This window comes from Sceloporus undulatus, chromosome 4 (genome assembly GCF_019175285.1).
Source record: "Sceloporus undulatus isolate JIND9_A2432 ecotype Alabama chromosome 4, SceUnd_v1.1, whole genome shotgun sequence".
NCBI classification, from domain to species: domain Eukaryota; kingdom Metazoa; phylum Chordata; class Lepidosauria; order Squamata; family Phrynosomatidae; genus Sceloporus; species Sceloporus undulatus.
In genome coordinates this window covers 188,796,399-188,816,580 of record NC_056525.1, presented here as the reverse complement: position 1 = coordinate 188,816,580, position 20,182 = coordinate 188,796,399, and the positions used below count along the sequence as shown (strand labels likewise).

The window sequence follows — 20,182 nt, the reverse complement described above, 5'->3', positions numbered from 1 at the left end:
CCTTCCTATTCTTTTTGTTTAACTCTGCTATTCTGTTGTTTTTTGGAGAGCCACCGCGGTGCAGCTGCCTTGTCCCATAGTGATACAATTCACAGACATACAGCCGTGTTAGTCTGTAGAACAATGGTTTCCTCAAAAACTGTGCCCTTTTGGACTTCAGCTCCCAGAATCCCTGACTATTGGCTCACGTGGCTGAGGCTTCTGGGAGTTGAAGTCCAAAATCTCTTAAAGGGGCACAGTTTTTTGGGGGACCAATGCGGTGTAATCAGTAGCTACAGTAGTAGAGCAGTCTTGTAGCAGCACCTGAGACTCACTGAAAGAAGTTGGCAGCTTTCCTACACTCCATTCTGCTTCTTCAGATAGACTGAAGCCTAGATTGCAGAAATACCCCAGTTTGAGACCGCTTTAACTGCCCTGGCTGAGTGCTAGGGAATCTTGGGAAGTGTAGTTTATTGTGGCACCACAGCTTCCTGAGAGAAAGCTAAATGTCTCCCAAAACTACAGTTCCCAGAATTCCCTAGCAGGTCAGACCTGAGACATTCTTGGAAAGAGGGAACATTGCCACAAGGGAAGTCACGCGCGCGCGCTAAGCAGGAGGCACGCCGATGACGTCACGACGTCGGAAGTAAGGAACTCGGCTGCCTGTGGTTCAAGGACAACAACAAGCGATAAGAGCGAAACAGGCGCCTCTTGCGCATGCGCCTTCCAGCCGCTCCCGAGCCTATGGCGCAAAAGGATCGGTTGACGCAAGAGGACGCGCTGACGTCACCCTTCACCTCTCACCCAGTTTTCCGCGAGGGAAGCCCCGCCCCTTCCTGTCGTCGGCTTTCAGTCAAGAGAGAAGCCGGTTCTTTTCCTGGGAGCAGCCATTTCGCCGAGCGGCTTCTCCTTCTCCTTCTCCTTCCCAGCGATGAAGATCTGGAGCTCGGAGCACGAGTTCGGGTGAGGGAAGAAGGGCCTTGGGGCACGTATACGTCTGTGTGTGTGTGAAAGGGTTATTGCAGTGCAGGCCTTTTCGGAGATGGTCCGTGAGTCCTGATCCGGGGGCATGGCCTTCCCTAGGACTCGCTTGTATCCCTTATTACGTTCCTTTCTGCCCTGCTGACGGATCCAAAGGAAAAGGCAGTGAGAGACGCACCCAGAAACTATTATGCCTCTCTAGCCTTTTCAGCAGAGCTCCACGGAGGGGTTTGTATGGAAGACAGCAGCAAGCCTTGTTTCCAAGGGGAGGCAGGTCAGTCTCTCTCTCTCTGGCGCCACCTGCAGGAAGGGAGCGCAGACTCTGGAAAGTGACCTGTGTGCCTTCCAGTCAACCCTAAGGCCATGCTCTCTTGGCAGGGTCATTCAGAGGGCGTTTGCCGTTGCCGTCCTCTGAGGCTGAGAGAGTGTGACCCAGAGGGTCCCCCGGGGGGGGATTAAGGGTGGGAGCCTGTGAAAGCGTTCTCTCCCTTGGCCTTCAGGGTCATTTTAATACCAGCAGAAAGCAGCGTGTATCACTCTCTTGTGGGTCTTGGAAGCTACAGTGCCGTACACTACAGGGTCCTCCCCATTGACTGGGGTCAGGGACAGCAGAAGTGGGGAAACTGCAAGTGAAATACCCAGTGCTTGTTTTAACTTGAGGAAACAACACCTCCCTAGAGATCTCTAGGTCCTCCAGAGTCCACACATAAGAAGGCAGGGGCTTCTGCTTATGGCTTGCATTGTGAATTTTGTAAGATGTAGTTTAGTAATGGCTGGCAAGTTGGGTAGCTTTCACAGGGGACTTGATACGTTCTTCTGGAGGATGGGGCTCTCAGTGGCTCCTAATCACAATCTTTATATACAGTGGTACCTGCTGTAGTTTGCTTCCAGGAACCCCTGTGGATACTAAATGCATGAATGGTTGAATCTGTGGATACGGAGGGCAGAGGCAGAATGCTTCTACATATCAGCTACTTGGGAGGATGAGCAGGAGGACGGTGCGCTCATAGCCAGCTGAGGAGCTTCTCTTGGCAGCTTGTTCACACTTGTGGGAACTATGGACTGAATGGGACGAGACTTTGGTCTGCTCCAACATAACTCTCTTGTTCTTATGATAGGTGCCAGGCACTTGATTGTATGTAAGAAATAGGGCATAAACATCCTTCCTGTTCAAGGGTCTGCTATTTGCCTCCCTTTCGTGCAAAAGGTGGAGGTATCTGCAGGCAAAGTAGACGATTCCTTTCCCAAGGCCCTGTCATGCCATGGAAATAAGCCTCAGCATTTGCCACTGTTTAGAACTTGTTTCTGAAAACTCCTGAGCATATGCTAATTGAAATAAAAGCAGGCCTTTCATGTGCTTTTCCAGACTTTTTTCCACAACTGATCTAAAACATCCTTCTGTTTTCTTGAAGCTGACAGAAGTAGGCCTCATCAGGTTGATATTGGACAAATGTGCAGTGCTACGTTTGTGTGATAAATAGGTGGGAAGGAACAAGGCGTTCCCAAGTTCACTAAATATCATTTGGCATTTACAAGGAAGGTCAAATGTAATCTCCTCCTCCTTAGTCACTTTCATCAACAGTGTTTGAGTTGGGTTACATGAGCCTTAACAGAATGAGCAGCGGCTGGGTGGAAAGTTTTCAGCCCTGAGTTAAAGACCCTTCAGGAATTAATATTGTTTTAATAAAAATATTCTCTTTCCTATTACTGTCTTCTTCTGCAGTTATGCGTTATACATAGACTGAAACCTAGTGCAAGCGTCCTGTTGAAATGTATGGAATTTGGATTGAACATGGATAGGGTTCAACTTTCAGAATAATGTTCTGTTGCTGTGCACCTTCTCTACAGAAGAGTATGCGAAACATGAACTGAAAGCTGATGATGGCGTTACTTCAATATATATATTAAATACCTTGTATGCCAGGGGAAGCTGGTGGCGTCTAATCAAAGTTTACACGGCATTCTGCGTTGAAAGTTTCTAGTTATGATGGTCTTTCTGAAGATATGACATAAACTATATGAAGTACAGCTTGTGTACTTTCAGCATTTGAAATATTTGTTATCAAAATAGTTGTTGTGTTTGCCTTCTGATTATCAGTAGCAAGTATTTGATTTCTTGCACATGGACGCAGGCTATCTGGGAGTCCAACAAAAGAGAAAGTATAATATGACCATACTTAGAACAATATTTTAGTTACCCCGACTGTACAAGACTCTGGTGGGGGAACGTCTGTTGTGTGGAGCTATTGGTGCCTAAATTTCTTTGACCTGCTTACTGAACTTTTATGTGTAAAACAGAAATGAGATAGTATTCTGAGCTTAATCTCTTGCCTAGAAAAGTTCTTGAGTTCAGTTGTTTGTTACCTGGAGCGCAGTTATGATTTGCTTCTTCAGTCCCCTGGCCTCATGTGTAGATGGTTGCATTTGAGCATGTGCAGGCTACCTCAAGTGTGTGTGGGGGGGGGTATGTATTTTAAGTGATCCTGGAGAAGAGTGCTGTTTTCCTTTTATGGAAATGGGTGCTTCATTACCTGACCTTAGAATCATAGAGTTGGAAGAGACCGCTAAGGCCATCCAGTCCAACCCCCTGCCATCCAGGAAATCTAAATCAAAGCATCCCCTACAGATCTGTGAATTACAAAATGTACCTTGTTGAAGCAATGCTCATTACCTCTCACGATCCATGTGTAATCCACATAGTCAGAATCACCTATATCAAGCTGCGTGCTTAAACCATCTTAAGTTGCCTGTGTGTAGATGAAGGATATCTCTTGAGATCTGCTCTGTCACCAGATATGACTATAGTAACAGGAAAGAATGACATCATTAATCTGCTATATATGCTTGATTTTTAAAATTTTATTTAAAGTTTTATATTCTTACCTGGTTCTTATACAGAAATAGAAAAAGACCAAATATATTATGCAAGACACAAATGATTTAAAAACAATTGCTTTAAACTATGTTTTAAAGCAAACTGGGCTAAGCATGCTCATTCTCTGTGTAGATGTGCTTTTTTGAGCTATTCACAACAATGAGCAGAACTTCCAGAGCGAAAGACAGCTGTCTTGGAATAGGTGGCTTTAATAGTGCAAGAAGCATAGTTGTGCTTAATGACTGCATCAGCTGGGGATTCAAGCAAGCCAGTGTGTGCAGAACATTTCCTAAGCTAAAAACTGCTTACAAGCTCATAGACCTAACTGAGATTGTTATTGAATATATAGCTATCACTGGCTTATAAACTTCTGCCTTAAATAGTTAAAAAGGATGAAACAGTTTTATTCACCTAAAGAAAATCTGATAAAGCACAAGTTAAATATAACATTAAACTTGTCATCTAAAAGATTTTCTTCCAGGTACAGTGGTCCATTACTGGCTAGGAAGATGATGCTGAGAAAAATCACTTATTGGTTTTTACCATTGGGCAATATTTGCACTGGTTCCTTAATAGTATGAATGTTCTGTAAATGTTATTAACCTAATGGTAGAACACTGAGAAACATTTCTGGAAAGCCTGTTTAAAATGAAGTATGTATGCTTGGCTGATTAGAGAACCTGATCTAAACCAGAATTGGCTGTTCCTGCTTTTTATATAAAGTTATAGTACTTTATGATTTTATCTTACAGCATCAGCATATGGTTTACATGGAAGGTACTCTTCCCCTCTGTCCAGAGCCTTCAAAACTGCGAGTTTAATAATTGTAATATTTGATTTTTGTTCATCTTTTAAGTACTATTGCCAGTATTAAGCAAAGGCACTTGGTTAGCACAATGTTTTTGTGTGCCTTCGAAATATTTCTGACTACTTATGTCAGCCTTATCACAGGATTTCCTTGGCAATATTTGTCCAGAGGGGGTTTGCTTTTGCCTTCCTCTGAGAGTGGGACTTACCCAAGGTTTCTGTGGCTGAGCAGGGATCTGAACCCTGGTCTGCAGAATCATAGTCCAACACTCAGATCACTGCTGTGCTGCCTCTCTAATGCAAATACTGTGTTACAGGTACTTAGAGAAGTCTAGTTCTAAATTATATAGAAGGGAGGAATCCAACATAGTCCAGGCATACCTCAGTTAACAAAGCCCCTGACAAACAAGCTTCTTTTTATGGGAACCCAATTTTCCCTCCCCATTTCTTTTTTTCTGTCTAGATGGAAGGATTTCTTTTTCTTCTTCTTCTTCTTCTTATTATTATTATTATTATTATTATTTTGCAGCATTGGGAGGATGGTGAATGAGGGCTGGAGAAAGACTTTCAGTAATGGGTTGCAGCAGCATGTTTGCAGTAAACAAGGCCATAAAGCTTGACTCTACTGTAGCTGTGTGTGCTTACATGCAGCAAACAATGTAAAGAGCTGCCTCCAGAACTACCACCTAAGCATCTGCTAAGAGCAAAACAGGGGGGAAAGGAGAAAGCAGATTACCCTGCCTCACAAGTTATCATGGAGGGTTGAAAAGCAGAGATCTATAAATTTCACCACCAAATGGAAATCATAAGACAAAAAAAAATCATACCAGGATGCATTATGGAAGAACCTTTCAAATGGCCTCTAGAACAGTAGTTCTTAAACTTTTCTTCACCAGGAAACCCTTTGAAATATATTTTGTTGCTGCAAACTCCAAAGACTTTACTCAAGGGTTAAAGCTTTAAAGTGCATCAAATGCTGTACTTACTATTCAAAGATATAGCCGTGTTAGTTTGTAGAGTCAGTATGTAGAGAGATCTTGTATCACGTTTGAGACTAACTGAAAGAAGTTGGTAGCATGAGCTTTTGTAGACTTAAGTCTGCTTCCTCAGATGCATTTGAGGAAGTAGACTTTAGACCAAATGCATCTGAAGAAGCAGACTTAAGTCTACGAAAGCTCATACTGCCAACGTCTTTCTTTCAGTTAGTTTCAAAGGTGCTACAAAATCTCTCTACATACTATACATACTATACACCTTGACTTGGGATGGCTGGGGTTCCCTTTTGATTCATGTGCGTTCCGTAAAGAGAAAGAGGTAGGGAGGGCAACTGAGTCCCGGGGAACATGGTGGCAGTGCCCAGCAGAGGGGGAGGTATGGGGTTCTGCTCCCCCTGCTTGCCTGGACTGCCCTCCCAAGCTTCTTACAATAATTGGTAGGCTCCACTGTCGTCTCTATGTGCCTTCCTGTCACAGGAAAGAGACATGGATGTAGGGCCCACGGATCCACTGTGAGGACATGATATTTAGTATTAGTTTTGTTTTGATGAATATATTTGCTAAACAGAGCTAAATATTTGCATACAGTGAATTCTTTAAAAATGTGTTGATTATTTCTGTTTTGTTTCATTTTTTCTAGACATCCATGGGATACAGTAATAAAAGCTGCTATGCGAAAATATCCCAATCCTATGAATCCATCTGTGGTAGGAGTTGATGTCCTGGACCGAAGTCTTGATAGTCAAGGAAGGCTACACAGTCACCGGTTACTTAGCACTGAATGGGGCCTACCAAGTATTGTAAAAGCGGTAAGTTATCAAGTGAAGTTTGGCGACCATGCAGATGCAGATGACAGGATAATTTTTATAGGATATAGAGAGCATTCTGAACTACCATATATACTCAACTATAAGTCGAGAAATTTTTGCCCCCAAATGGTCCCCAAAATCCTGGGGTAGACGTATACAAGGGTCAGTGGGGTCCACCAACCAAGCGCCCAGCTGGGGCAATGCTGGGAAGGGCGTGCATTAGCCCTGCAGCTGTCTCTCCAGCCGAGCTCCCTCCTCCTGCAAAGGGAAGCCGGCTAGAGAGAAGGCTGGGAAAGGCACGCCTCATGAAGGCCTCATGAGAAGGCAGCCTGGCTAGAGAGGAGGCTGCGATGGGCGTCCCTCCCTCGCAGGCTTCTCCCCAGCAGGGCTGCCTCCTCATGAGGAGGCCTCATGAGAAGGCAGCCTAGCTAGAGAGAAGGCTGCAATGGGCATCCCTCAGTCGCAAGCTTCTCCCCAGCTGGGCTCCCTCCTCATGGGGAGGCCTCATGAGAAGGCAGCCTGGCTAGAGAGGAGGCTGCGAAGAGCGTCCCTCGCAGGCTTTTCTCCAGCCGTGCTCCCTCCTCCTGAGAAGGCAGCCCGGCTAGAGAGATGCTGATCGTCCCGGAGCCTCTCCCCAGCTGGGCTGCCCCCTTAAGACTGACCCTCGACTTATCCACGGGTCATATAAAATCCACATTTCTGCTCCCAAAAGTTGACCTCGACTTATACATGAGGTCGACTTATACATGAGTATATACGGTAATCTGTAGATTCTTTTCCTTGTGACGATGTATCCTTTTCTTAACTGCATTGCATGTTACAACTATAATTATAAATTCTCAGGATGGGTTCTCTAAGAACTGAGAGCACGCATAGGAAATTTAGACAAATCAGGACCCTTTCTTCTGAAAATGTCAACCGCAACAGACTTTATAGACACTCACAGAGTTTGGGTAATGCTTGTTTTTCTTTTTAAGATTCTGGGAACAAATAGAACTGTAACATACATTAAAGAACATTCTGTGGTTGATCCTGTGGAAAAGAAAATGGTACTGAGTTCAACAAATGTAAGTAATGAAGTACTCTGTATTGCATTTGTGGGCAAGACGCGAGAGTTGTTTGTTGTTTTTGGATACACAAGGCATGTCCAGATATCATGAAATGTCAGGATTCCATGGGAACCCTGACTGTTGAAGATGAATCGACATGCTGATTTTAGAAATGTAATCAGACATGCTTGCAGCAGAAGCACCTAGATGAACTGCAGACTTCAATCAGTCCATGGTTTGTTTTATGTAACATGTAAACATCGCAGCTACTCTACCTTATTTCTCCTTTAGCACACCAGAAAAAGAATCTTTAGTTTGATGAAGTTTGTTTCTCTGGGTAGCTTTGCCTATGATAGACAGTGCTGTTGTAACACCAAATAGAAACCAAAACTGACATTTCTCGTGTACATGAGACAGCTTCCGTGGGTGTGAGTCTCTAAGTCACTTGTTGACTTAGGATGGCCCTATTAATTTCAGAGGATTTTTTTAGACAACAAATGATCAGAGGTAGTTTTCCATTGCCTTTTTCTGAAATATAGCCCTACAGCACCTGGTATTCCTTGATGGTCTCCCATCCATATACTAACCTGGCGTGATCTGACTTAGCTTCCAATGTCAGATTAGATCTGCTGCCGTCACGGTATTTAGGCTTTCAGCATTAGGGTCCCCCCTCCAAAACAACAAAAGAGGATTAATAACATAACTTTTTGGGGGGAGCTAAATGCTGTCATTTGACTGGGCTACTTCAGAGTTTACAGTACTGCCTACTTATATATACTCAAAATGGTTTTAGTCCCCAATAAGCGTATTTAGGGTAGCCCATTGAAAACAAACTTGAAGACAGCCTTCTGTAAACCAGATTGATGTGTCTTGGACTACAGTGCCTCTCACTGGCATGGCTATTTGACATGACACATGGGATGATAGGTGTTGTAGTGCAACACACCTGAAGGGCACCAGTTTGTGGAGGGTCACTTTAACAGAAGTTGTCCTTTTGTTCATATTTTTTTATTTTGCTGGTTAATACAATTTCTAGCCTATGGGCCATATTTATTAATTAATTTAGATATTTGTTTAGTGCCTCTTTAGCCCCCAGTTCCCATAAAGAGATATATGTAGCAAATAAACACATTGGCTCACAGCCTGTTGATGAATTATTATGGTGCCATTGTAACTCAGATTTATGTCATTATAACCCACTTTTTTTGGTCATTGCAAAAGTCAGAATTCTGTTTGAACCACACAACATTGAAAGTTCCTTCCAAAACTTACCTTGTAAGCAGTTCCCCGCCCCAACACAGATATTTCTGTGTTGTTGGAGAATGAGGCGATCAGTGGAGATGTGCACATCATCTCCAGAGAACTCTGATGTATCCCTGGAGGTCTATGTAGATGCCTACAGGAAAGTAGCTAGACATGTCCCTGCTTATCACCCTACTCTGACAACATGGGAAGGGTTGTGTTGCGCTGCTTGCAAGAATAATTTTTTTGGGGGGGGGGGTTTACTGGGAGTTGTTACTGGGGAGATGTTGCCAGCTAGTAGTTGTATATCTCTGGATGTAGGCTTTTGGCCATTTTCCTGAAACAAATGAAGCAATCTCATTAACAAAAAAATTCTAAAACATACACAGTAAAAATTGTCTCAAAAAACAAAACATAGTTCTCGAAGCTCAAAAAGGATTTTGTAGAAGGTTAAAAACATTGGAAGAAACAATTTTTTTCCTTTTCCTTTTCCAAGATAACGCTCACAAATCTTGTGTCTGTTGATGAACGATTAGTGTATACACCTCACCCTGAAAACCCAGAAAAGTAAGTTGGAATATCCTTTTTATTTGTCCTTCAGTCAAAAATGGGAAGATAGGGAATCGATTCTGTACTGATTTATATTCTCTTATTCTTCCAGAACTCTTCTAACCCAGGAAGCAGTTATCACAGTAAAAGGTGTTAGCCTTAGTAGTTATTTGGAGTCTTTAATGGCAAGCACAATATCCTCTAATGCTAGAAAGGTAAGTGTAGGTTTTTCTCATAGTGAGGGCACTGTTTCTGTGGTGAGATGGTTCTGTAATAGCAATGCAAGTACTGTCTTTTGCATTCCTGCAATTGCATTATGCTTATTTGTCAAAATGATTTGCCCTTTAAAGGGAAAATCCAGGATGTTTTCTGTTACTCACCTTTCACTGACATTTAAAATGTACAAATGTCATGCTGTAGAACACTTCACAAGCCTGGTTCCCACCAGATGATTTGGTCTACTGTTCCCAACATCTTCTAACCAACATAGTTATTGCTCATGCTGCCTGTGAATGATGGGAATTGAACACATCTGGGTAGAACGAGATTGAGGAAGGAGACTATAGAACATTTTTTAAAATCTGGCATAATTTTATGGAAATGAGTATAAGACTTGTTTCTTGCTCTTTAGTGAATTTTTGTAGCATAAACTGTGAATTAATTATGCAGGCTTTTGCAGGTTCCACCAATTAAAAGGTTATAAAACTTACAGACATGAGAGATCATGCACCTGTATGGCTCGTGGGAGCATTTTGCCATACTTTTTTATTGTTATGGTAAGAGTCAAATCTGTTCCTGCAGTAGAGGCCATTACACTCCAGCACACATCTAGACTTCATTGTGAAAATCATTGTATAAGAATTTGGTAAAGTGACATTGTCTCAAATCAATATAGCTGGCAAAGTGTACAGGCTCATCTGAGGCTAGCTCTCCTCCGACAGCATTATTGCTATGGGATGAATGTTTGTGTGCTTTCAAAATCCTAGTTTGGCATGGAAGTTAACTAAATTCTTGGATATAATTACTTGTCATGTTTAAATTTTGTTAGGGGCTCTTGAGATTGCAAGGCTGGTGATGGAATAACTCTTTGTTCTATGTTGTAAATCTTTTTTGTGTTACTCTAGGGGTGGGATGCTATTGAGTGGACAATTCAACATTCTGAAAGTGTTCTAAGCTAGCAGTCTCTACAACTGCATTTTGTACTAACTAGTGGTAATACCAGTATTCATTATCTTGGTACAACATTTCAGCTTCTAGCAAATGTGCATGTCATTGTGATGTTAACTTTAAAAACTTGCATGCTTTATATATACACACTGCATATAATGGAACAGCATTGTTAGCTTCAATACTGGAATAAAAGGCATCAGTGATGTTTAAACTGTTCAGCAGAAATCTAGAGGTTCTTAAACAAAACAAAAGAACCTTTAATTCCACCCACCTTTTGATATCTTAAAGCACATTCACACTCAACTTTTTGTTGATGCAGATCTTTTCTGTGATTCAATACCAAGTCACTACTGGGTCGCTGTTCCCACTAGTTTACTGCAATCAAATCTCTCCAAAGCATTTAAACACTGCTCAACGTTCACATTGGCACCAGATTGTTCCAAAATGGAGGCACCTCCATTTCCTGGAACAATCTTGCATGACTTGGATTGATCTGGTATTGCGATCACACTGAAGATCGGGATCATTGCGTTGCCAAAAAAAAAAAAAGATATGGTAAGGGGCCCGGTACAAAATTCACTGGATTAAGTGGGCGTTTTTGTGTGTCTCCCCCTCCCCCCCAACTGCACTGAGTGCAGTCAGAGGAAGTGTGAACACCAGGTTATTTTGTAGTGTGAGTGTAGCCTCACTTTTCCCTTTGAATGAGTAGCATGCTATCAGACTAGAGATGGGAGAAGCCTTTTTGTTGTTGTTGTTGTTGTTGAAGAACATGTTCTATTAGGACTAGTCTGTTGTGGTTTTTTTTACTGGCAGCGAGTGGACCTGGAGCCAAAAAGTAGGTAGCTACCTCTTGATAAGAAGAACTGTTCTACCTTCTTTGCGGAGTAGGTGAAACTCCTGTTACTAAGTTTTACTTCAGATCTTCATTGTTTTAGGGGAGCAAAAAAAAAAAAAAACCCCAACAAAAAACCCAAGAGCGTTACTGATTCTGGTTCTGCTTTGGTGTGGCCTGCAGTATAACAAACACTACATATTACTGTAGAAATATCACACAACCATAACATAAGCAGAAGGGGTCTCCTTTAATAGAAGTTTTTCTATAGAAGCTTACAGTTTTAATAGATCATGTTTAAAAAGCACAAAGACGGTGGTTGTACTTGGACTTTGTTAGACTGGAACACAACAGGAAATGTATGACTGCTGGTGAAAACAGCCTCATGATGGGCTGGCAGATTCTCATCTCAGTGCTGCCACATCGCATGCCTTGTATTACTAGATTTTATTGCAGGAGAAAGGAGGAGAAGGTCTGGGATTGCTGGGTTTGGGTCGCAGTCATGCATCTCTTGTCAAATATAGATCTTGCCCTATGCAAATATTATGTTTCATCTGTTTCCTCTGGCCTTGTTGGGTTTTCATTTTCATGTGGTTTTAAAATTTAGACAGGAACAATAATGTAAAACACCTGGGTTGTATTCAGGTGCAATAGCAAAACGTTGTTTGTTTTAAGCTTGATCTGCAATGAACTTTGGACTTGTGTATGTTCTTCTCCCCTTTCTTCTCTGTGCTCCTTTGTACATGAGGGATAATAATAAACTTCCACTTGTGGTTTGCAACAATGATGGCCTGCCATTTTGGTGAAATTCCAGTTTGAGAAAAATGAATTGGACAAGCCAAATCTTGTTTCATTGAGATCTGGCAAACTATAACTTCTTGTTCATCTGAATTGAAAGCTTCTTAATTTCATTTAGTCTCCATACAAGCAGAAAGGGTAAAGAAAGGGCATGAGTGTCAACACATATTTTGCTTTTGACAACAAACCATAGTTGAGTTTAGGGCCCGTGTCCAAATTCATATCAGTTGCTGTTGCTGTAAAAATAAGTGTTCTTATCCTTTCTAATTAGAAGCATTGTTTTTAGCCCCTGATAAATCTATCTGTATGGTTTACAAATAACCTAGGTGGCCTGTTTTTAAGATTTTTTTTTTGAGAATGGTCACAAGAGAGTCTTTCCTACTAATTATGAAATAGACTAGTCTGATAGTCGGTCTTGAACATAACAGAGGAACTCCATGTCCTACTTGCAGTAGTCAAACACATGGTATACATTAGTGTCATTATTAATACTCTAAATGTTGGAGTGTGTGTATATATTACCAAAAAAGTTAAACTTGCACTGTATGCTTTCAGTATTACCATTCAGCCTATGTAATTCCTATATTTTAAAAATTTCTGTTCTCAGTATTTTTTTAAAGTAGTAACCACTGAAGTTATGTGCAGTTTCTAACACTCATTTTATATGCTCAATGTACTACCACTGTATATATAATTGAATATGCATGCATTGCTGCAATGTGCTTGTTTAATGTCTTATATTAATATGCTGTTTTAAGGCACATCACATGCTCTGTAAACCAGTCCTCTGTCAGATTGTGTTACTAGTTCTATGCAAATTGGGTTCATTTAAAATGAGACAAAATCAAGTGGCCCAGTTACTGTGTAAAATTATTAAATAGCTAACGCTTGCAAGTAATGTTGGAGAGACTGAAATCTACAGAATTTTCTTTAGACAGTGGCAGCTAGTTGACATCAATATAAGTAGACTGGAATCCAAATTGTCATTTCACTGTTTAAATTTGTGTTTAAACACAGACTTGCTAGGCTTCATACCTTGGTTCTTGGAGTGGAGGTTGGTTCAGTATGGCTATCGAATTTGATTAATGGCTAACATGGTTGAAAACTCCTCTTTAAGTGTGTAACCAAATGATTTCAAACATGTGGCTCTGAAAATACAATCGTTCCTGCTCTCTGTTCTGCAGTAATCCTTGAATTACTAAGTTACTAAGCAGTGGACCCTTCTAGTCTTCTGGGATAGTTTGATTCTGAATCTAAACTCTGCAGCTTCTAAAGTTCAGGATGCTATTTGGTTGAAATGATAGGGCTGAAGGTGGTTGATTTTGGCTCAAGATCAGATTCTTTTAGATTTTTTTTAAAATACAAAAGAATTGGAGAAATTCATGAAATCTAAAGGGAAATGACTTGAGGTTTTTTGAGGTGTGGGGCTGTATTTAGTTTTGAGGGACATAACTACCCCAGAATTTGCTGTTTGATATTGTAGTTTTGAGTGGAGCTAGGACCCTTGTCCAGTTACAGCTACTGTACTAGTATTGTTTAAGGAAAGCTGTAGAGGTTAAATTTTAATCAGTGTAAGGCTATAGTGTAGATAACCCCTAAGGATGGCTGCCCTTTTGAACTATACTGTTTCCTTAATGCCTTTTACTTCATTCCAAAAGCCAGGTTCATGTGCAAGTGATTTAGTAGTTTCTCTGTGGCAAAAATGAGATATGAAAGAGGATTATACAAAATTAGAGTAGGTGCATACCTATGACATTTCCAGTGCTTCTGATGTCCTTTGATCTATTTGTGTGCTCCCTAGTTTCTAAAACATATTTTAGGTAAATTAATGTAAATAAATTAGTAATATTATTGGTAAAAATATTCCACAGGGCAGAAGTAATATTTGAACTAAGATGATTTCATTTTGTATAAGGGCACTTGGAGAACTGTGCCCAGGCTGGATATGCATACCTGTGTATGCGCTTATTTTGCATTTGAGTATTCAGCTTATAAGATTATTACAAAGAAATATACCTATAGTTGAGTTGGCATTTAGAGTAAAAGTAATCTGTTGGGTAATGACATTATCATTTCACAAATGGCTTTCTATATCGGGGCTGCCAAGTAGTGATGAGAATGTTGCCATCATCAGCTTGCTGTCTTGCAATATTTTGGATACCTCTTTATAAGTACGCTTACTTTATTCCACTAGGACAAGGATGTGTACCCTGCTAGCCAGTTTTGTGGCCCCTCTCACCACTAAATTTCATGAACGTGATGATGGGGATAGTGTTTTTATGTGGTGGCGGTGAGGATTTGCACCTAGAACACTTCTGGAGGTGAAGTTCTTTAAAGCAAGTAATATGGGCCCTGCATATCTTGTTTTAAACACCTATTTTGTAGAGACTGTAAGTGAGGGGTGTGTGTGTGTGTCCATTTCCCATTGATGTTGCACCAGATGGTAGAGGTAGGGAGGTAGGACACTATGAGATCTGGGTTGTGTACAAAGTTGGTTTCCAGCCCCACCAACCTTGCCCTTCCCTGTGCTAGAGATTACTTGTGAGAAGGCATAGGACTGGGCTGTGATCAAATATTTCGGAGACTTGGTGGAATGACACAACAGGCTTGGTTACATCCTAACACTGGTGTCAGTGTTAGTAAGCTATCCAGTGTTAGTTTTCTAAGCTATTTGTATCCCACTTGCTGCTATAGATAGATAGTACAGTGGTCCCTCCACATTCCTTGGGGTATTAAGGGTGAAGGACCTCTGTAAATGTGGAAAAACCGCAAATTAAAAGTACTATTCTTTTTACCTAAGAGAACACTGTTCTAGAAATCTTAAAGTCCTCCAGCACAACTCTGTGGTCAACATTTGCCAGACATTGATCATAGAATCATGGTGGAGGACCTACAAATGCCTAGAGAAGTCTTTTCTCTAGGTACTTCTAGGTTCTCCAGCACAATTCTGTGGTCAGTTTCTGGCAGAGTTTTGCTGGAGGACCCAGAGATTCCTGGAGGGAACATACTAATTAAAACTGCAAAAATCAAATCCTCAAAGGCAAAGCCTTAAATGTGGAGGGGTGACTGTACCATAAATGTTACTGAGCACCAGTGGTAGATCTTTCAGAAAAAGAGTAAGGAGGTCTAGTTACAAGTCTTCATTAGGACTAATTAATTAAAAAATTGGCTTTTGCGCAAGTCTTCTATTGACAGTAAATGAAAAAAATACACCCAAAGAGGCAGTGTTCTTAGTAGGAGAGGGCATAGTGTTTGTATTTTTATTGTCTCTTGAAATCTTAATGTGGTAACAAAAGAAACCACAACTTAGGTTAGAAATGTGGCTTACAGAAAAGTTTCTGGTTATATAGACATATGTTGGGGCAGAGAGACAAATGATACTGCTTACTGTGGACATTAAAGTTACCCATATCTGCCTCTTGCATTCCTACAGTATGCATCAGTGCCTTGTAACTGCATAGCTAGACTGATCTGACATGTATAATGTGCATCAGATCTAGTCTATGGCTGTTTAACTTAGTTGCCTAGTTTTCTTAATAAAAATGTGTTATCTGAGCAGATGATCTTCTGTTTTTAGGCTGTTCTAGTGGGAAGGAAATACTTCCAGTAGCACAGATAATTAAGTAATTTATTGATAACGCAAGAAACAGCAGAGCAGTTTGCTTTTGTTTTTTGCTTTTGAAGGTCTTTATGTCTGACAGAGGAAAGATTTATAAGTGCTGACATGATAACTGATAGATCAACTGAATTTTTGTGCCTTCTTTACAGGGTCGAGAAGCCTTAGAATGGGTAATTGGCGAACTAACCTCCACACGAGAGAGCATGAAGTCTGCGATGGCAGCTGCTTCAATGGAAGATTGACGAACTGCAACAAATGTTATTTTTCCATTAGATATTTTTTCAAGCCAAAATGATACTCCATAGTTTTTAAAGATTTATATATATATATTTGTTTATATAATGAGATTCTTATGGGACTGAATCTACATTTTTAAATGTATTTTGAAATTTCTATGGGACCCTCGAGTTGCCTGCAGTGCAGATTAACATAACTATATTTTTCATTTTTCCATGGCTTTAACATGAACTGCTGGCTTACCCAAAGTATGGAAACCTCAAGCCCTACTGAAGTAATTGATTTCAAAGTACTGGAGTGGCTGAAGAATCAGAGTCTACATGGGTATCATACCTTGATAAACAAGCTAAGGGAGTTGACTTTCTGTTATGTATTTCACTTTATTATGCCTTCTGGTTAATGTCTATTTATTTTCTGTAATAGTGCAGCTGCTATTCTTCTGTAAAGCACACAGGTACAGAAAGCACTGGAAATTTGACCAGTCTCTAAGAGCTAGCTAAAAGTTGTTGGATATGAAAATGACAAAACAAAAGGTTGACCAATGCTTGTCCAGTGGGCTTCCTTAGGTAAGCAATATGGGACTTTCTAGAAGTTTTTGAATGCAATTCCTACCAGTCCCAGTTAGCATGGCCACTTGGCTGGGATGATAGGACCTGTAGTCTACCCCAGTCTGGAAGGCACCAGGTTGCCTGTTCTTAATCTGTAAAGGTCAGCAGCAAAGTTTACATCTGCTTTAGTGGAACCTGTACAGGAGAGAAACATCACTGGCTGGTTGTATAGCAGTGTTCAATGGTGAATTGTGCACTCTGATGGAGATCTTCTGAACCTTGGTCTTCATGGGGACAAGATCGTCTTGCATTATCTAAATGTGAACAAGATGTCCCTAAGTATTTCCCCCCAGATATATGAATATTCATTCTGGTTACTTATATGAAGGCAAATGATATCTCAGTTTGAGATTAGGACTATTTTAATATGTAGTTCTTAGTTCTAAGGAAACAGCTTGCATATATTTGGAATAACATGGCTGCTTATCTTCTGTTTCCTGTAATGCATTACAGGACTGAAAAGGGAATTTACATCCCAGTCCAAAGTTCATGCCCCTCTTTTGTATTCTGCTTACATGCATTTATGTTGACGTGTATGGCAGGGTGGATCATGTTGGTGTGAGACTGAGCTGCCCTCCCACAGAGGGAACAGCTTTCACTAAGAGAATTCAAACTCCAGGTAACTTCTGATTTCAACAGGTAACACTTATGTATAATTCTCTTGAAGCTGGGGAAAATAAATTGAAAGAACTGTTGCATAGCAATCATGATGGCTGTTGCCCTTGATACTTCACACAAAAGATAGGTTTAAAAGAAGAGTGATTGGCAGAGTAAAACTTCATAATGGAATGGTTATAATTTTAAATTATTTTGTTACTATAATAAGCTCATGTAAGTTGGAAAGTACTTAAATTGTGTATTAGTTAAAAGTGTTAATTGTGTTCTTCACTGTATTATGAGTAAACTTAGGCTCTGGGAATTTCTATAGAATAGGAATCTGGAAGCATCTTAAACCAAAAGCATTTCAAGTATTCTGTATTTCAAAATGGTAGGAGAGGAGGGAATAAAGTTCCTTTTCTAGATTGAAACCTCAACTATTTATATACATCCACTAAGAGGAAAACAGTTCCTTCCTTTCTTCAAATGGTGTTTCTGTTTGTTCTCTGGAAAAATTATTTCCAAATTTTTAGCAAGAAATCAAAGAGAAAAGACTGAAGATAAAAATCACTGTTCTGCTTGCAGAGAGATAATAGAGTCACATACTGTGACATGAGTATGAGCTATGCTTAAGATCACCATGCCAGAACTCTTTATGTGGAAGCACAGTTATCTAAGGTAAAATGTGATGTAACTAAGCAATATGAACTGTGTGTTTATGTAAGTGGACTGCTGACAACTTGTTATGGGAGAAAGGCTTTTGTTCCCACTCCCATTTAGTTAATAGCAGGATGAAAAGTTTCTGAAGCCTCCATCATATCAAAAGGGAAAAAAGCACATGATTTTGAGGCAGCCTTTTACGGAGAGTAGTTTAGTGTTTCAGTTGAAATTGCCTCTTACACATGAATGGTGCCATGTAAGAGCAGCATCATAGTCCATACTTATGTGTCTCACAGGAAATGGGCCAGTAAGTCCAAATAACAACCTCTCTTTTACATGTAGATCTTAATCTTTTCCTTTCCCCCTTTCTTTTCATTTGGAATCTACACTTGTTCATGCTGGTTCATGTTTATTACTGGTTATGTTATCTGTAATCAACAATGATGGTAGTTCTCCCTCATTCAAAAAATCCTCTGATTACTAAAGGTGATCACATTCACACCTACCCCTTCATCTGCCTGGTCTTGTCATTCACTTTGCTGATGAATTCCTCTGTGATGACAGCTCCTGAGAATGTCTTGCTCCCATCCTTGAAGTTCTTCACTTAATTTTCTGGTTGTAGTGGAAGCCTTACTGGCACCTTCCATATGCGAAAAGTAAAAGAATTCTTGTTTGCACTCCTTTGAAAAGAGCAGCTTTTAGCAGTATCTTTTGTGGTGTTTAACTACTAAATACTGATCTAGTTGTTGACAGTCTTCAACAGCAATAGAAATACGTTTCATTTTCACTCCAAAGCAGACCTTGACTCTGACACTTTATGGAGCTTCAGTAAAAGCACTCCATTATTTTCCTGACTATGGTGATGTTGACATTCTCTGGATAGTACAGAGGAGCAATCCCCACAAAGCATGATAGTTACTTCCCTTCACCTGCTTCAGAGATTCTCTTCAAGTAAAGGCAAATGGAATAATACTGTTATCTCTACTAGGAAATCCACATTCCTTTCACTTGTCTGAACCTTTTCTGTAGAAAGCCTCCCTTTTGAACTGTTTTGCTAGCTGTTAGGCATCCCAGCATGACACATAACCTGGCTACCCTGTTTGTATATAATCCTCACTTGCCTTGAAGTATCTATAATGATACAGGAAAGTCTCAACAACTGGAATGTTCCTTGACATTATCCTTCTACCCACAGATGAAGCTGTTGTTCATTACTAAGAGGGGTGACATTCTTATTCTTCCTGTAGTTCCTTGGTACAGTAGCAGTTCTTCAGTACTGGAGCTTCCCACATCCCATCAGTTATACTTGGTTTTGTGGGTTGTGCCTACAAATTGCTGTTCATGGAAGTTAGTCTTCATAGGCCACTCTAAAAACAACAACACTTTAAAACTTCCTTACGTGCCATTAAAGAACATCAGGGACTGACACAGCTCCATCTTATGTCTTGGATAGGGAGACATTGGCTGAAGGTTTATGAACAGAATGCTGGGCCAAAGCTTAGTGTTTTACTTGTCTTTCAGAAAACAGTCTGAATACAGCTCTGAAGATTATGTTTTTATACAGTACTTCCATTTCCATTGTTTGAACATCAGAAAACTGGTAGATATGCCTTGAGCACTTTGGTGTTTGTCTCAAGCTGTCAGATAACTTATTTTTTTAGTTACAGAAGGGGGAGTGACAACTCCTACCTATAAAGTTCTATTGGCTGCCATGGGCAAAATTTAGGAATTTACTGTCTGCCGTATGCAACAATTGGAAAAGGAACCAAAAAAACAAACAAAAAAAATCCTTGCCTTGCTTTAGCTTCCATGATGTATTTGTGGAAAATAATGGGTGCTGCCCTTTATAAGAAGTTCTCCAATTCAAGCAGACTTTTATTTCATTTTCTAGGGCCACAGTGTAACTTCCTCACCCTTCTGTGTTTTTTATTCTTGCTTGTACCTATGTAGCCAAGGTGTAACTTGTCAGGCAGAGATGTGGAGTTGATCTTCAGTTGACATCATCATCTAGACAAAGGTAGAGCAGCCCTGTCTTGGCATCCTGTGATAAGAGGTTCTTTTTAATTCTGCTTATTGGAAAGCCAAAGGTTCATTTATCTTGCAATAAATGTTAACACAAGCTACTTAATATTACTTTCATTGGAGTAAAAGGATGCAGTGCTAGAAGGAAGGAAGGCAGGCAATTGCTCTAAGAATAACTTATTAAAATTGACAGTAGGAGTACAGTAATTAAAGAATAAATGCATAGGCAAATGTTTAAGGTCATCTCTCTGTGCTTTGACTGTAAGCTCTTAAGAGCAAAGAATCTTTTATATGTGAAGTGTTAAATACCAAGAACATTTTGGGGCTATAAATAACATGACCTACTTGACAAA

At 40.3% G+C, this 20,182-nt stretch overlaps 1 protein-coding gene across 3 annotated transcripts; it reads left to right on the top strand.

Annotated features, from left to right (window-relative positions):
- The first annotated feature begins 769 nt into the window (after positions 1 to 769).
- Positions 770 to 20,182, top strand: PRELID3A (PRELI domain containing 3A). Of its 3 annotated transcripts, none has more exons than XM_042463390.1 (6): positions 770 to 942; positions 6,278 to 6,446; positions 7,424 to 7,513; positions 9,234 to 9,304; positions 9,399 to 9,501; positions 10,411 to 14,959. In XM_042463390.1, the coding sequence occupies exons 1-6, from the start codon at positions 911 to 913 to the stop codon at positions 10,462 to 10,464; spliced, it is 519 nt and encodes a 172-aa protein (XP_042319324.1). In that variant the 5' UTR covers positions 770 to 910; the 3' UTR covers positions 10,465 to 14,959. The 3 variants fall into 3 exon arrangements, with proteins under 3 accessions (XP_042319324.1, XP_042319322.1, XP_042319323.1); XM_042463388.1 differs by lacking the exon at positions 10,411 to 14,959 and adding an exon at positions 15,855 to 20,182 and having other exon boundaries at positions 791 to 942; XM_042463389.1 differs by lacking the exons at positions 770 to 942; positions 10,411 to 14,959 and adding exons at positions 950 to 1,234; positions 15,855 to 20,182.

Coding starts and splice junctions, on each gene's coding strand:
- PRELID3A (XM_042463388.1), top strand. CDS start 911: ATGAAGATCTGGAGCTCGGAGCACGAGTTCGG. Junction 943..6,277: donor AGCTCGGAGCACGAGTTCGG/GTGAGGGAAGAA, acceptor CATTTTTTCTAG/ACATCCATGGGATACAGTAA. Junction 6,447..7,423: donor TACCAAGTATTGTAAAAGCG/GTAAGTTATCAA, acceptor TTTCTTTTTAAG/ATTCTGGGAACAAATAGAAC.